Below are 18056 nucleotides of genomic sequence, written 5' to 3'. Positions count from 1 at the left end.
ACTTTCTGTCAAACTACTAACTTCTTCGATAATGGCAATTAAAGCGATTTAAATTTTTATGTGCCCAATGCTACCTACACACACACTGCATGACGAGAGTGTCATTGGCTTGTCAAAGGGGCGTGCACTACCCCCAGCTTCTTAAAAAAGATGGAATTTAAATTGTACGAGTAGGCCAATGGGTATTCGACAACTTGCTTATTTCTCTTCGTTCAACTTCACCCAAGCTTTAAGCAAACCCTCCTTCCAGCATGGGTTGTAACTTGTCAATCTCCTACTACAACACTCTTAAGTTGCTTGCATAAAGCTTCATGGAGTTCGACCTCGCAAGGATCTCTTCCAAAGCACACCGCCATTCATCAAGATGAAGGGCAGAACTTTCTACCTGTGAGCAATTTGTTTCAGTTTGGGTTTCAAGACCATTCTATTCAAGATTGTTGGGAGTCAGAATCTACAATGGTTCTCACTCACTCCTCTTATAAAAACCTCCTTTGTTCTCCTCCCTTCTTTGAATCAGTGCCAAGATCTAGAGAAGTGCAACTCCTCCCACTCTGCAATGGAAGATAAAGCTCTTGCCCCTACCTACATGGCATGGACCTATAGAACCTCAACAAGATATGGAGAGCCCAACCTCTCCCCTTCAGTTTGTCCATCCCAGATCAGACATCCTATCAGCAGGACACAAATCGCAAATCACAAATCACAAAATGTCCAATTCATACACCATACTGAATAGGACATGAGCACAGGCCCAGTTATCAGAAAAACAAGGACAATATTGTGAGAGAACAAAGCCAGTATAGAAAGTGTACATCCCCATATGTAGATCAAAGATCCTCTAATCAGCACACGACAACTGCAGCCAATCACTCAACGAAGGCCTAGTTCGGAATGTGCAGAGAGAAGGGGCCCTATCCATATACAAAGCATTTCACCCTGGGAAGGAACCACCTTGCAGGCTAGATCTCCTTCATCACTGATGTTTCAGATAACAGGGCCTCCCTGCTTTCCCCACTGCCATAACACACCTGGATACATTATTTCAGGGGGGGTTGAAGGTGCTCAAAGTCATACTGCGCCAGGACAGAATTCACTTCTGATCACATCAAAGAGGGATACATTATGTCAGAGGCCCAGAGTCGTATTGCACAGGGACAGGAATTACGCACTTCTGATCACATCAAAGTCAGCCTCAATTAATGCACATCCTGCACTGCTCCCTACAGCCCCACCTCCACTGACCCATTAGTGTAGTGTCTACCCTTTTCATCCAAGGGCTGGCTGGATGCTTTTGGTTAAAAGCTCATCTTCTCCACTGTACTTTGCTCAAATTTTATTTGAATTATGTGATACTAAAATCACATTCCCAGCTTATCATACAAAAGCTCCTCTAAGTTATAATGCACCTTCATTTGCTCAAATTCTCCCTTCTTTGCCAATCAAGGGGCGCAACACCTCACTCTTCAATCATATCATACGATATTTAATAGAAGATGGCATTCCCAGTTTGTCAAAGAGAAGCTCTCCCTAATTACTTATTTGGCTTCAGAGTAGAACTTAAGAGAGGTAATGCCAAAGAATGTGTCTTGACAGATTGAAAGCATAGTTCACGGTACTATTCACAGCTTGATAACAACATTCTTGAGTAAAATTGATGTAGGGTAAGTTGATGTAGGGTAAGTTGATGTAGGGTAAATTGATGTAAATTGAAGTAGGGTAAATTGATGTAAATTGATGTAGGGTATCTGTCAAGACACCAAACCCTAGAAACCACACCAGAAACAATGGCCATAAATTAAGGTTTGTATTTAGAATGTCATCCCCCAGGAACATCACGAGAAGGCTTCCCAAAAACCATGCATTTTGAATCGCTCTCACAAAATAAATGAGCACCAAAATAAGCATATTTCATAAACAGCGAAACCCACAAAGCAAAGTTTCTGTGTGTAAAACAAAACTGCACCAAAATAAGCATATTTCATAATCAGCGAAAACCACAAAGCAAAGTTTTTATGTGTAAAACAAATCTAGTAGAACAATCTCAAAATTCTTTCTCCCACGAGAAACAGAGAGACTCCATGTTACATCAATGACCATTCAAACTAAGAATCTGCTATGGTAACCTCTACTTCAACTCCTGGCTCAATGGTAATAGATGTAATCTGCTTCACCACCTCAGAGGAGCTGTGAAGATCAATAACCCTCTTGTGCACTCGCAGTTCAAATCGGTCCCATGTGTTGGTACCTGCAAAAAGAAAACCAAAACTTGAGTAAAATTCTAACAGAGCGACTCAGATTAAAAGGGCTGACCCCATTCACAAATCAAGCTCAGGCGAACTTAAGGAGAAAGAAATAATAACCAGTACTCTCAACTAAGTGTAAATCACGGCATATGCAAGGCCACATAAAAAGCTGGATAAGGCCAAAACCATGTATGCCTAGCTAGCTCACAACCAAGTAGACATGTAAACAGAAAACCTGACTTGCTGTAACCCTTTACCACTCGATTCAACCCATCATAATTACAATCAGGGGCAATGCCATATAGACTTGAAGCAGACTAGCTAGCCAGAAGAGAATGCAACTATGAGTAGGAATGCAGTCGCAACTTCCAAGCTCATACCTTCACCACAAGGAGACTTGCGGGTGGTAATGTGCAACACTTTGGTGGGCATTCTCACAGGTCCTTTGACTTTCAGCTTCTTGTCTTTTGCGCCTCTCACAAGATCGGCACACACTGCAGTTTTGAACAAATGTGTAGGTAAGCATATTCTTCAAACAACTGAGCAGCCATCAAAACTCGAAGATCCATACCTTTTTCGAGATTCTTGACATTCTTAGATGACAGAGTAATTCGGATTCTATGAACAGGTTCCTGAGCATCCTCAAGACCAGCCTTACCAGCCTTCATGGGATTCATGGTCATCGCCATTATGCTGACACACACACACACACACACATACACACAAAAAAAAGAATGCAGTCTTAGCACATCGGCAATCAGAAAAGAGGCAAACGGTTAACACAAAAATAGAACTCACACCTATCTACATGCAGAGACACATAGACTTCACAAATTCATGGTCATCGCTAGGAAATCAAAAACAAAGAGCTCATCGTTGATTCCACATGCTAAACAGACAGCACGTAGCCACAGTAGACACAATCAATGCTAGCCAACACTAGCCTGACAAAATCAGTAGTGAAGAGTACATGAGAACACACACCGTGCAAATCTACACACCGCCCAGAAACATGCCAAACGGCGAAATAACCTATATCACAAAATCTTAGCACATCATAGAGATGACAAGCAATCCTTACTTGCTTCACGATCCCCCGAGACAGACACCAGCTCCTCTGCTGGCCGCTTGCTGAGGGGACGATGCTAACGCGCTCTACACGAGTTTCGTTCTCTGCGGAAGAAACAGAAAAATGGTGTGCCTCACAAATTTAAACTTAGGGTTTCGGGTGGGGGGGGGGGGGGGGGGGGGGGGGGAGAGAGAGAGAGAGAGAGAGAGAGAGAGAGTTTTTAACCTCCGACAAGCAAGGGTGAGACTTTTATCCCACCCCCCTCTACTTGTAATTTTAGAAGGGAAAATTATTTAGGGCCTACCCTAACTTATATGCTTATTTAAATCATTGAATAACCCCCCTCCCTTGCACTTATGTGGTACGATAAGTTTTCCATGGTGGATTCCTTCTCGATCCTTTGGGTAGAAAAGAAGGTTGCCATAGCTACTATTGTGCAGTAATAGTGTTGCTCACCATTTGCATGTGACAACGATGATGACCACTAACACTTATCTTGTCACAACGACGATGACTAGTGAAGAAAATGGGGGTTGGGTGCCTTCTTGAATGTTGTTACTTTCTAGCGCTTTGGTTGAAGACTCGTCAACTAGAACTGAGGGTACAATGGGATGGTTCCCGTGATGCATAAATAAGAACTAATGAGTTCTAAGCTTCGAGGATTATCTTTGCATCATTCTCAACAATGTTAAACATCTCACCAACCTTCAGGCTCGGACATGCTGCATTGAATATCAACATACTTCAAGATCTCTTGGCATTATATCTTGCTTCTTCTTCTATTCTATTATTTTCATACATATGTGCATGTGTGTGTGTGTGTGTGTGTGTGTGTGTGTGTGTGTGGGGATCACGGATCCAATTAAGAAATTCCCATAATTGCATGTGACCTCAGGATAGTATTAATGAATTACGTTGACATTATCAAAAACTAATTATTATGTTAACAGTATTTAGGATTTTCTAACTATATAAAATATCACTATTCTTGCATTTATATATCCCAAACTTTGCAAGAAATATACAATCTCAAGAAAGAATTAAACAATACTACATTTGAATAAAACAAAAACAGTATTAGGAAATTTCACTTATTTTGGTACAAAACTTGCAAGGATCTATGTTGTTGAGAGGTGAACCATGCATATCCATGATTTCTTGTGCTAACCAAGAGCATAGCTTGAGCTCTAATACCACTACTATAGGTGGGAGCACGGTGTGCCTGTAAAATATGTAAAGCAACATGCTACAAGCCATCAATAGATCTGCATACTTGGCACATCGCTATACACATAAACTGGAGGACACACAATGTGAGAGAGACTGAGCATGAGAGACATGACAATGCACCTCCTAGATCAGAGTGCTACAGAGGCACGTAGAGAAGAGAGGTAAGAGAAGAGAAGAAGAACACAATGCATTGGGTGCAAGCACATCTAACCCTATGTGCATGTGGACAAAGCTACTTCATGACAAGGGTTCGGTTAGCTTAGGAAGTGTTATGGCACCTTTGAGAGTCTGTTCGCAGACCGTGCATGTCCAGACACTTAGAGTTGCATTTCCTCTGGTTGCACACAACATGATCATCAGATTACAGTCAGTACCCATCAGGAGCATTTTACAGTGCATAGAACCCATTTTCCCTATTTTAACTATTTTTCACTTATTATTATTAAGTGAATTTGGTGGGAAACTGGGTAGGGCAATTTGGCTAAGGAAATATATAAGAAAGCTAGCACTACACTTTCTGGCAGAAGAGACAGCAGGGTTCCAACTTACAGGCACCTTCTCAGCAAGACCAGCAGAATCCCTAGCGTTTTCAACCATCAAGAAGCCTAGCGTTTTCAGCAATTGCAGATCAGCCTGGCGTTAGCAGTTTCCAGCAAATTCCCTAGCGTTTTTGCAGCAAATCAGCCCCTCAAGCCTAGCGTTTTTGGAACAGCAGATCAGCCTTAGCGTTTGCAGTTTCTTGGCGACATAACCCACTTTTGCATCAGCATTTTCAGTTTTCAGCAGTTAAACTCTGCACCGCCCTCTGCACCGCAGCCCCCAAACCTTGCAGATCTCACCTTCCCGCACAGTAGATCCTCATCGCACGGTCAGATCAGCCAGCATTTGCAAATTCAGCCCGCTATTTGCAGATTTCAACATCTGCGTTTTCAATGCATCGTCGTCGCGTCGTCGTCAATCACCGACATAGAGTCAGAATTCAACAGACACAAGATTTGCAGATTTCACCCCCTAGTATTTTCAGATTGCAGCCCGTCTCATCTTCGTCAACATCGTCGGCAAGACCATTGCATTTAGACCATTGTACGAGGATTGTGCAATCAATAGTATAGACCTCTCTCGCCATAGAGAGTGGGGCCCTTAGAGGAGGGTTTGACAACATTCTGGTGTTGTATTCTTCTCTCTCTCTCTCTCTCTCTCTCTCTCTCTCTCATCACCTTCATTCACAGTGTCATTCACTTTGTTTGTGATCATTTGCACTCTCTCACTAAAGAAACGGAAGGCTCTCCCTTTCGTAAGTAAAAGGAACCCTTGAGCATAGTTCAGAGCACTCATCTTGAGCAAAGTTCAACATTCACTTCCAATGCACCTTACATGAGTAAACACCTATGTGTCAAGGGCAATTAAGAGGATATTGACATTTGTACATATGAGGTGGCAGCCTACTATGCATTATGCAAAGCACAACTAGTGCTATATATATGGATGCACTATTGCTCATTTTGTTAGAGAAACTATTAATCCAAGTCTACTTTTGATAATCTCTCTCTCTCTCTCTCTCTCTCTCTCTCTCTCTCTCTCTCTCTCTCTCTCGTGCAACCATTTTTGACATAGTAGACAACAACTCACTCTTTTGATCATAACTTCTTCATCTAAACTCCGATTTGGGTGATCTATAGCCTCAATCAAATAGCACGACGCCCTCTACACATTGATGCAAAAACATAAAATTTTAGAGTTGTGGAAGGCTTTTCTTCAACAGCATTTTTGAAGTGAACAACTCCCACGATGCAAGCATGAGCATTTTCCTCTTGCACTTATTTATTTTTAGATTTCTTGAGTGCTCAAAATGAATACAAATTGTCCGACTAAACATAAAGTGAGCATAGCTTATAAAGACCTCTTCAATAATACAATATCAATAAACGTGAAATCCTTTTGCATTTTCCATTGACCACTTATGCTTTTGCCACCTGTAAGTGTCAATAAAGAAATATTTCGCCGTTTCCATTATATCGGTTCTTCGTTATGGAGTTGAAGTGTGGGGAAAGAGCATCTCAAACTCTACATGGAAAGAGTTTAGAATGTCCAAAAGTGTTTTCTTACAAAATTGTTACAAGTTAAGACACAAACACCATATATGCTCCTACTTTTTCCATTGGGATCTCTTATGATTGAGATTATGGGCATGAAAATGGTTGTGGAGTACATGATAAAGGTGCATCAAAATCCCTCACATCGACTTCCTACAATTGCATGGGAAGCAAGAAAAAAAGTTCAGAAGACCCATAAAGCAAGATCTTGAGCAAAGATGGATGCAAGACATAAATAAGTGGGTTGGGAGATGGGATGCATTACACTTGTTACATAATGCCTCAATAGACTCCCAAGCGAATAAAGCTTTTCTACAATGCCAATATAATATGTCGTGGGAGGAATATGGTGGGTCTCGCTTCATACATTAGGTTTGATCGGCTTAACATAAGTGGCTTTACATAACGTACCCTAACCATCCAAACCCAGCCATCTATTAGTAGCCTAACCAAAATCCGCTAACCCTGAGTGGCTAGCCTTGAGCAGATTGAAATGGCAAAATGCTACACTAATCCAACTTGGAGCGGCCAAACCTAAGAAACTTTACACGGCCTATCCTAACGCTCCAAATACAGCCACCTATTTAGTCCTAAATGGATTGAAATGACTAAACGCTGCCCTAATCCAATTTGGAGTGGCCTAACCTAAGTGGCTTTACATAGCCTACCTTAATTGTCTAAACACGGCCATCTATTAGTGGTCAAAACCTAAGTCACTAACCCTAAGCGGCTAGCTTTAAGCAACATAAAATGTCCAGACGCTATCCCAACCCAATTTGGAGCGGCCAAACCTAAGCGGCTTTACACGGCCTACCGTAATCGTCCAAACACGACCATTTATTAACGGCCTAACCAAACACCACTAACCCTACGTGGCTAGCCCTAAGCGGATTAAAATGGCTAAATATTGTCCTAATCTGATTTGGAGCGGCCTAAACTAAGCGGATTTACATAGCCTACCTTAATTGTCTAAACAGGGCTATTGTGGGAGCGATTCACACCACCTATAAAGTGCCTGCAGCACTACCTAGATCAACATAATGTCAATCGAGGACACATATGACACGATAGACGCACATAGGCAATCTCTATAGCTTGTCAGGCTAAGACCATCCCACACATAAAACACTCTAGAAGGCCAACTAAACCAAAATGAAGAATCTCATAGCTCTCAACTACACCACCCAACCCATATACACACAAATGAAAGGAAACTCACCAAATCATACCAGAATCGTATGAAACTTACGAAACATCATCCCCTCACTAAGATACACCTGTCCCAAAGCCTCTACACTCAAAATCCTCACTCCAAACCCATCTGCAAAAAACGTGTATGAAGACAGAGGAAATTTTTGAAAGTGCCCAAAATTGAAAATCCATGAGTACCTATGCGTAGCTTATGTCACCACGATTCTAACGACTACTTGCACACAAAAAATAAACATCATTTGATACACTTACGACCACAAATATCTTGTAGATGGGTTAGCACGTGTGCTCCGTTTTGAGTGGAATGCTTGGCGTTGTTGCATAGTTCTCTCCGAGCCTATTGCAATGGTGCAGTCGGATCTTCAATGCGATGAGCGAGGAGGGAGTAGTTTCAAGATGAAGCTCACACACTCTCTCTCTCTCTCTCTCTCTCTCTCACAATCGACGGCAACACAAAACTTTGCTTGAGATAAAAGTTCTTTTTACAAAATGACCTAGGTACCTTACATACTAACGCTACCATAGCTTAAACCAAAAATAGAGTTCAAGGGTCAAATGGCTTTGTATTTACAATTTGGAAGTGCCATCGCACCCTTGCTTCTGCAGCTAGAATAACTACTCATTACAAATGATGTTTTTTACCATAATCTGCATCATTTCATAACTCTCAAAAAATAAGACTTTAATACGAAAATTGAGTTATGCCGTACCATTGACCCATGGGTCAACACTCCCTCCGCCCGAATTCATGTCGTCCCTGACATGACCTGATTGTCAATGTCGGTGCAGTCTTTATTGTTGTGTTTGCTTTTTTCTTTTTTGCTCCACTGCTTGTACATTGTCTTGTGGATGCCTCTGTAAATTCCTTACTAGAATCTCTTTTGACGTCCAGTGCTTGTTGGCCTTACTATAACTTCAGGAATGACTTAAGGCTTTGAGTCTTCAATTGTCTACCTTTAATGTCTTCTCTTCTTCATTGGGGACTTCTTTGTTCCTACATCAAGGTGATCAAAGTCGCATTTGCCACTGTTAGCTTTTGTGTGCTATGTAAATCATTACATTGCTTCTACTTGATACATGACTTAACTAAAGCGCGACAAACCCGAGTTAATTCCTCAAGTTAATAACTTGCTTCAAAAAGGCCTTATCGGACATCATTTGCGATAGATGACCATCTATGAGCTATCGTTGTCCATTTGTCATCAAAATTTTATATACATGATGTACAAGGTTTGTATTTGGCTTTCTAAACTAACTTTTTGGATTTTAGTTTTGAAAACGTCTGATGGGTATCTCTGGCACCTTATGGCTGCCAAACTTGATATGAATTATACCCTGAGCATCCTCTAAACATGTAGAACCAATACTAATGACTAGAATTTGGCTTGACCCCTGGTTGCTTTTGCAGACATCTATCATGATAGATGAGTGAATTGTCATTTCTGCCACCACAGTTAGCCCCTTTTGTTTGTTAGGCTTCATTAAGTCACATACAAGATATAAGATTTTACAATATAAAGATCTACTTCTTGTATATGGCCTTGTAGTTGCATGAAGTGTCTGATAGGCAACTTACACTTGATGGGTGCTTTTGTTTAGTTGCATCGCCAACTTTCTTTGTCCTTGTAGGCCATCCCAGAGTTTTATGACCAATCTCAATCATATTTGGCCTCATATTGTTGTTGAAGATTGATCGGCATTCTTTTCTTACCTTTGACATTATAGCCTTGTGCATATGGCTTTTGAGACATACCTCGTGAAGTTTTGTCATTTTCTTCTCTTTGTATTGCTCTAATATCTCTTCAATCTTTTCTTCATGTGGATTATGGATTTTTTCCATGTTTCTCTCAAGAAAATCTCAAAAAATAACTAAATAAAAACCAAAAATCAACTCAACAAAAAGCATAATCGCTCCAATAGAATTCTAAATGTTATGTACACTGTACACATGTCCTTAGGGGCTCATATATGGCTTTTGTCCCCATACTCCTCCTGTAACGCTATTATGAGGGCATATACTTTGAATTTTGTCAAAAATTTATCACAAACAAACAAAAAAATTCAATGCAGCTCACAAAATATTTCCCTCTAATATTCATATTATTAGGTTCACATTCAAAATGCCTCCCTCCTTCCTATTTGGAGTCCTCCTAGACGACATGGTATCGTCAAGGGTATGTTGTGCTTGGGCAATTAAATATTGTGCCAATGCAAGCCTTGTAATGTAGCGGGAATGTAGCCCTATAATGCATACACAATCAATGCATGTAAAAAATTTATGTTGTGCAATTTGCTTAGTGGCATTTTCTAGTGAGGCTTCCTATTCTAAGCGATGTGATGCTCTTTAAGCTCCTATGTCGTTTGCTTGATTAAAGGTTGTAGAGATTTTGAAGGCTTACTTATCTGTTTGATGCTTCTTTGGATCCATTTTAGCCTTGTTGTTGGTTGTTGTATTTGGCCGGCATTGTTCCTCAACACTGGGCTCTGGCTTGACCTTCGGTATCCATATGTATTCTTGATTAGCTTGTGCTCTAACCAACTTCCTTGGTAGCCAAATGTGCTTTGTTCTAATTTTTGGAGTCCATTGTGATAACCTTGATAGCTACATTTTCTTTGAAGTGGGTCGCATGATTGTGTTGTCGGGTTTGCTTATTTGGGGATTCAAATGTATTCTTGACCTTTTTTGTGCTTGATCACGTTCTTGGAACCCATAAAGTCTACTTTGTCTCAAAGGTTTTAGCTTACTTGTTTGAGATTTGGACTTCCTCTTTGGTTGCCTCTGGCTATTTTGATTCCGAGCTTTTCATGTGCATTCACTTTATCTCTTGATTCATAACTGTGCAACATGCAGTGGTAAAGTGAGCAACTTGCTCTATTCTAACTGTACTATAACCGTAGGAGGAATTAAAAGAATCCAAGCGATGGTGCGGTGATAATAGTTTTATTGGTTTCCTTTGAGACCCACTTCTTTGTGATTATTAGATGTTTTGTCGATGATGCTCGTTTGGGAACCCATACTTGTCCCTTCTTCGTTTGTGTTTGAAGAGACTTCTTTGGGATCTTTGCTTCAGCTTTTGTACGCTTGGTTGGGGATGGGATCTAGACTTTGGGAGTGATAACAATACTGTTTTGGAATCCAAATAAACTCCTAACATCTTTGTGCTTGAATCAACTTCTTTGGAACCCAAATCTGAGTTGCAAAAGCTTGCACCTTTTTTATTTTCTTAGCCATTCTTGTATACTTCGACTAGTTTCCTTTTGGTGTTGGATCTTGTGATTTTTCATCAAAGATCTTCATCTTCTTGATCTATACCTTCTTTTGGCCGAATTGGCTCTTTGGTATCCAAATTTGTCAAACTTTTTGGCTCTAAGTTCTTTGCTTTTGGCCTTCCATGGTTGTTATGAAAGTTGCTAGTGATAGTGATGACCTGAGTTCCTAGTAGGAGATGTCATAAGAATCATCGTTATTGCTACTAATATCAACAAGGTTGATATCCAGTGCTTTCCCTTGGTGGTTTGGCTGGTTTTGGAAAGTTAATGTTTGTTTGCTCTTGGATTGCAGTTTCTAGAAGGAATTTTCTAGCCAATTGATTAGTGCATTGTTAGCTTGTTGCCATGTCCGTCTTCTTCTTGGATGAGTCTTTTCTTCCTGTATAGGAGCCACTTATGAGGATGCTTGTTACGATTGCATCACCATCAAGGATTTGGAAATCCACTTCTGATGCACTTTATTCTTGGATCAATGACATTGGTTCTTGGGTCTTTGATCTAGACAATCATAAACCGTGCACTAGTTGAGGTCTTGGTTCATGTCACCTTGTGGGTTGTCTCGATTTTCGTTGTCGGCATCTTCTTGAATCTCCAAGTGTTCTACGGAGTCATAGAACTCGTCTTCTTCTTTGTCTTTTGATTTGCAACATTCCTTTGTTTTATCTTCATTTTGAGAACTTGTTGATGCCTAGTTCTTTTCATTTTCTTGGATCACATACTCACTGCAAAATAAGAAACGACATCAAAGCCATCTTTATCACAAAACTTTGTTGTTGGACCATCTTGATAGCACACACATCTAGAGTAGCCAAGATGTGTTCCCATTCTAGTGGTTCTAGTGCTTCTTCAGGAAATGGTTCCGTGATATAATCATTATGTTCAATCACCCTTTCTAAGATACATTCCTATCACTTCAAGCTACCACACTGGGATGCTTCACACATCTACAGTTCTTTAGGCTTACCCAACCATGCTGGAAGTTTTGATCCTGCTATCGTAGCAGAATCAAACTTTTCAACCAGTGTTCTCATTACATCCTTGTAGCTATGGTCTTTTAAGTTTATCCATGTTGTAGTTTCCATGTGTCTAAGGTATATATGGTTGTATCCCTAGTCCTAGACCATTTTCAGTTGCCACCATAAGAAGTAACAACTATCTTTTCTAGCAATCCTAGGGGCTATTCCATGTGTTCGTTTGCAAGCTATAGTTTCATCCTGGTAGCCCTCACTGCTGGTTTTCCCCATTGTTTCCAGATCTCTTTTGTTGTGATGGCAACACCAGCTCCATTGTCAAGGATTGCTATGATTTTTACACCTTGGAAGAGTGGTGTTCCCATACAAGCTTCCAAAGCCAAGGTAGTACTGCAGTTTACTAAAAACAACATACTTTCACGGTTACCCCCATGGTACACCATATATAAAATTGTTCATGCTACAAACCTATTTTCCCCATGAGCTTTAATGGGTTCCTATTCTTAGTATATGGCTGCTATATCCACAAAAATTATTAAACTATGTGTTGAATTAGATACAAAATAGTGGCACTTTTGGCATTTTGCTGACCTATTCTCCGTGTTTGCTTGCTCACGCCCATATTTTGTACTATAACATGTCTATTGATATAGCTGGGTACTTCACCCTCATATTGACACCCAAAAACTATCAACCAAAAACTATCAAAGACATGCAAACATGTCTTATTATGATCATTCCAGACACAACCACAAGACACAAAAATTGCGAGAATAAAAAAACTATGTTCCACATTGTGGCCATCCTAGCCTCCTTGAAAAATACCTACTTATATCCAAATTGGGTTTATATGCTTAGAGATGGACATAAGCGAGAAGTTGACAATGTTCACTAAATGTAATGACCAATATTGAACATAATACATTTCTAATTCAAACTGAGTGTGATTTTGGTAAAGTGGAATATTCTTCCTGACTTTGTATTTTTAGCTCTTTGGGTATTAGGTTCCCCAAAACTCATGAAAGAAGCCTTACATAGTTATCAGACTATAAGCACATTCAAATCTATCTTTATATAGCATAAACATATCTAAAAATTTCATGAAAGTGTAAAATTTCTCTCTATATTTGCATGGCAAATTTTTGATAATTAGGCAATAACTTTGAATATATACGCTTGTCATACCTTAGAAGCATTAGAAAACCTTCAAGAATGGCAAAGAATAATTATGCAACATCCTAGAATCCACTTAGAGACGTTCTAGGGTGGTCTATGGCCAATTTTATGAAAAACGGCAAAGAAAACAACACACTTTTTTTGGGACAGTTTAATTGGTTGGAAAATCTTTGTCAAACACAATGCTAGAGCCAAAACCAATAGCCCAAAAAAATTCCAAGTTTTTAAAAGCTCATAAGCTATCTTTGTGAATATCAAACATTCAAAAAACAAATTAGCACCTCCTACAATAATTCTAGGAAATTGTTTGGTTAATAGGACATAAAAGTGGCATGTTACCAATCTAGTGATAACGTACCAGAAATCTCTCCAAGCCCATGATAGTCGTGCATAGTCCACATAAGGATTCCCCTCACAATGATCTCTCTCCTCTCCTTTGGAAGTGAGACAACTACAATGGGGATGCCTCTCCATAACTCCTCCAACTTCTCAATCAGGGGCTCGAGGTAGACGTCAATATTCGCCACCTTGTACTTCCCTGGCACAAGCAAAGAGAGAAGTATATTTCCCTTGTCTCCCATGTTGGAATATTGTAGTTGATGATCAACACATGCCAAGTGCTGCATGACGTGGTCTTGGTGCCAAAGGGATTGGCTTGTCAGCCCAAGCCTCAAGTATCGAGGCTCTACCCAAAACGTGGCCATTTAGTCTCTATGTGCCTCCATGCAATTGAATCGGTAGGAATACACATCATTCCATCATTTGAGTGGTGGTTGGAGTGCCATGTGAGAAGCTCCATCATCGACCTTCTTTTAAACATGTGTTGAATGCGAGGGATAAGTGGAAAATGTTTCAATATCTTGCGGGTTAGGCACGCCATGCTCACTTTGGTCTTGTGGCATGCTTCCCCACACAAGGAACATGAGGTAGCATGTGCATGCTCATTGCGGTAGAGTATGCAATCGTTGATGCATGTGTGGATGCGCTCATACTTCATGCCAAGTGTAGTGACATACAATCTTGCTCGTCGATGATCTGGAGGCATGTGGTGATCTTTAGGAAGCATTTTGCCCATCAAACTATAACAAAAAAGAGTATTAATACAAATGCAAGCCCACACCAAGTGCCATGTATGAAAAGCCATATATAGAACTTACCCAAGGAGTGCATCTACACTTGCATTGCTCCAACTGAATTTTTTCTTTCAAGTTGAGGACTTCCAACGATGCCTGGAGCACCGAGTATTGTGCACCATCATAAAGAGGTATTTGGACACTCTCGACAATAACTTGTCCTCCATTGCTGGTGACCGTCGAGTGCATGGTCTATAATCTGCCTCGCACATGTTGCCTTAATGAACCAATAACTCATCAACCATGTCAAACATGGGCTCATCCTCAAGCTCAAAGTGCCCGTGAGATTCATGTGGAGGAGCTATCAAAGTAAAGATGGTGGGAGGGTCACCACGTACCATGTCTTTTGGCGTAGCATGCCAGAGCACCACCACCGAACACAGACCAATGAGGGGAAACCTCAAGCGAGGGGAGGACTGCACTCTCATCTACTTGAACGCTTTTTCGAGGACGCCAAAGCCCTTCGTTCTCCACATGCTCTAGAGCAATACGCCTCAAGTGAGGGATTGCTCGTTTGCACTCGATGCAAGTACAAGGAAGTTTGTCCTTGAGCCAATGGTCATGTTCGTAGTCGTTTGGAGGGCCATGATCATCCCAATCGTTCTACACCCAAGTGAAGATGTGTTAATATTAATTCAAAAAACTACAATAAGCATGCAATGCTTCCTCGATGTAGCGTGCATGATCGTGATGCCAGTCTTTGAATTTTATAAAACAATTCTTATATGTTGAGTATACAAGAATCTAAAGATGGTGTTGAAATGCCCTACCCTGTGTTGTACCAAAGTCGACTTCACCACCATACTTCAGCTTGTAGTAGCGTCCATGCGTGTCCAACACGAGCACATCAGTTTCCTCATCCTCTGTGCTTGAAGCACCACACTCCAAATATGGAACTCCATCCCCCCTCCACCACCAAAACAAGCAAAGCCATAGGATGCCCCATCACTCCATCTCTCAAGCAAAGCCATAGGATGCCCCATCACTCCATCTCTCACAGTGCTCGCTGCCCTGAGATGAACATCAGCGCACGTTGCCTAAAGAATTTTGTCGACGACCACCTATGGACTATCGACGAGGATCGGGTGAAGCAGGAGTTGATGGAAGGGGGTGGGGCCATGGGATGGAAGGGGGATGGGGCCCTGTGATGGGAGTGGAGTAGGTTGGAAATAAGGGAGCATAGAATGAGGTTCCATTGGTGCGAGGCTCTGGTTGTATGGAGTCCCTCCCTGACTCCCCTACGGTGTGGCTGACGGTGAAAGACCATAGGTCACAAGCTATTGTGGAGTGAAGCGGCTAAACAATTCCTCCCTCAAACGGAGGTACTCCTCTCGCAAAGACAGTGGGTGCTGGAGCTCTAGATCTACCGATGGCAAAGGAACCTGGGTAGATGGACCGGCAACTCCGTAAGTGTAAGAGGGCACTGCCTGCAAATAACAAAAAGGAATCTACATTCATGCTCGTAAAAAACTAGCTAAAATTAAGCTTAAGTCCACTGTTAGGACTTAACGCCTCAAGACTCGGGTCCAATGAAGGAGACATCCACCCTGGATGGGGGTCCATCTTGGACATGAACCAACCAAAGGAAGAATGATTGGGTTGCTCCCTAATAGGTGGTCTCTCGTTCGACATCTACATTAAAGGCTGGTAAGTATTAGCACCTAGCTCTATATCTAATCTACACACCTCTACATGTCTACAACCAATCCTCTCTCTCTCTCTGTCTCTCTGCACCGCTCTTTCCCTTTCTCACCACTTATCCTTACGTAATCTATATGTAGTCTATATAGAGAAAAATTTCAAAAGTGTACTTACATATACACTTGCATAGATACATACATACACTCAATCACATAGATACACACACATATATACTATTAGACCTAAGTAGAGGCTAGTAGTACCAATAGTTTAGTGGCACCTCTTTAGATATCTCACAATTTCAATCGTGGTGAAACCAAGGATATGTTGCGGTAATCCATACATGAGTGGACCATAGACCGCAATGCCACGATTAAAGAGGGACTATATCCAAGAGGAAGCGTTCAACCATCGGGTGCTAGGCTCCCTTGCTTAGTGTCTATATACATGCACATACACACATATATACATATACACATGCATGCATACCTACACATAGATATAGACATATACACACACATATATGAACATATACATATTCATACAAGCATATACTCCTTTCTCCCTCTCTTTCTCTCTAGCTCTCTATCTCTCTCTGACTATTCTCTCCCTCTCTTTATCTATCTCTTTCTCTCTAATCTCTAATCTCTCTCTCTCTCTCTCTCTCTCTCTCTCTCTCTCTCTCTCTCTCTCTCTCTCTCTCTAATAGATCTCTCTATTTATACTTGATTTTCTTCTCTTTTTCAAATTCTCCTCTCTCTAGTTTCCCTCTCTTTCTCTCCCTTATTTTTCTCTCTCATTTTTCTATTCTACTCTTTTTCTCTATCTCTTCTTTTACTATACTCTTTCTTTTTTCTATTTACATTTTTAATTTCTACTCTTTTATTTTCTACTAAACGTTTCATTAGTTTTCTAATATTTTTTCTACACAATCTCTTTCTTTAATCTCTTTTCAAGTTTCAAGCTAGGTGATCAAGTAAGTTTCAAGCAAGCTTAATCTACAAGCAAGTTGATTTATAAACAAAAGCGCATCTTCTACAACCATTGCCCTAAGCTTAATCTACTCCACCAATTGATCTACAAGAAAAAACCCTAAACCTAATCTACTCCTACAAGCAAATGGGAGAGGTATGTACATCTCTACTTTTCTTTTTGTTTTAATCTTTGTGTGTGTGTGTGTGTTCAACATAACACAATAGGGACGGGGCGGGGGGGGGGGGGGGGGGGGGGGGGGGCTATGTGCTTACCTTGACTTCTGGGTTAGGCTGTCGATTAGGTTGAGCATCCTATGTCGTTTGTAGTAGGCCCTTCTCCACAAAAGCTCCTTCAACTGCATTCCAAAATTGTGTGTGTGTGTGTGTGTGTGTGTGTGTGTGTGTGTGTGTGTGTGTGAAAGAGAGAGAGCGAGAGCGAGAGAGATGGGAGAGAGATAGAATAGGAGAGAGGTGGGGGAGAATCTTGCGAGGAGAGTATGTCGCAGCTTTTCTCTATCTCTCTTTACAAAGTGTCAATTATTATTGGGGTTATTACCTTGTTATTACCGTGTGAATTATCGATGATATTAACGAGATTATTACCACACCTATTATTGCGCTACATTTTTAAATGGTTTGAAGAGTGTCAAAGGTAGCAGGAGGGTACAAACCACCTCCCTCTACCCTTAGATTGTTAGATACCTTATATATAGCCGTTTTAATTTTTAATAAATCTTTTTTAAAATTGATACTTTAGCTACTTTTGTATCACTCACCATTGAAAAATTAGCCCCTCTACTCTAGTAACCATTCTAACTATAGAGCACATGTTTTTCCTTTTTTAAGAGATCTTTTTTAATCTTTTTTCCTTTTCCTATTATAGACATTTTTAAAGTAGTTCTTGTAGTTTTTAATTTCGATTTCCAAATGCCCCCAATGAGCTTTTTTGATAGAGTGATTGGAGGGGTATTCATTTTTTGAAAAAAAACAAGCGTATGTACTTGTGAATGAGGATGTGGAAGAGGACTTAAATAGAAAGATTTT

At 40.7% G+C, this 18056-nt stretch overlaps 1 protein-coding gene across 1 annotated transcript; it reads right to left on the bottom strand.

The window, feature by feature from the left end:
• Positions 1-1958: 1958 nt before the first annotated feature.
• On the bottom strand, positions 1959-3464 carry LOC147427021 (small ribosomal subunit protein uS10z/uS10x-like). The gene is made up of 4 exons (XM_086498609.1): positions 3325-3464; positions 2815-2936; positions 2624-2737; positions 1959-2245 (listed from the first exon to the last, which is right to left on the bottom strand). Exons 2-4 carry the CDS (start codon positions 2930-2932, stop codon positions 2103-2105), a joined length of 375 nt encoding a protein of 124 aa, XP_086354735.1. The 5' UTR covers positions 2933-2936; positions 3325-3464; the 3' UTR covers positions 1959-2102.
• Between the last annotated feature and the right edge of the window lie 14592 nt (positions 3465-18056).

The sequence above is a fragment of the Adiantum capillus-veneris genome, chromosome 24 (genome assembly GCF_014529385.1).
Source record: "Adiantum capillus-veneris isolate H3 chromosome 24, ASM1452938v2, whole genome shotgun sequence".
In the NCBI taxonomy this organism is placed as follows: Eukaryota; Viridiplantae; Streptophyta; class Polypodiopsida; order Polypodiales; family Pteridaceae; genus Adiantum; species Adiantum capillus-veneris.
This window is presented reverse-complemented; position numbering and strand designations above follow the sequence as displayed.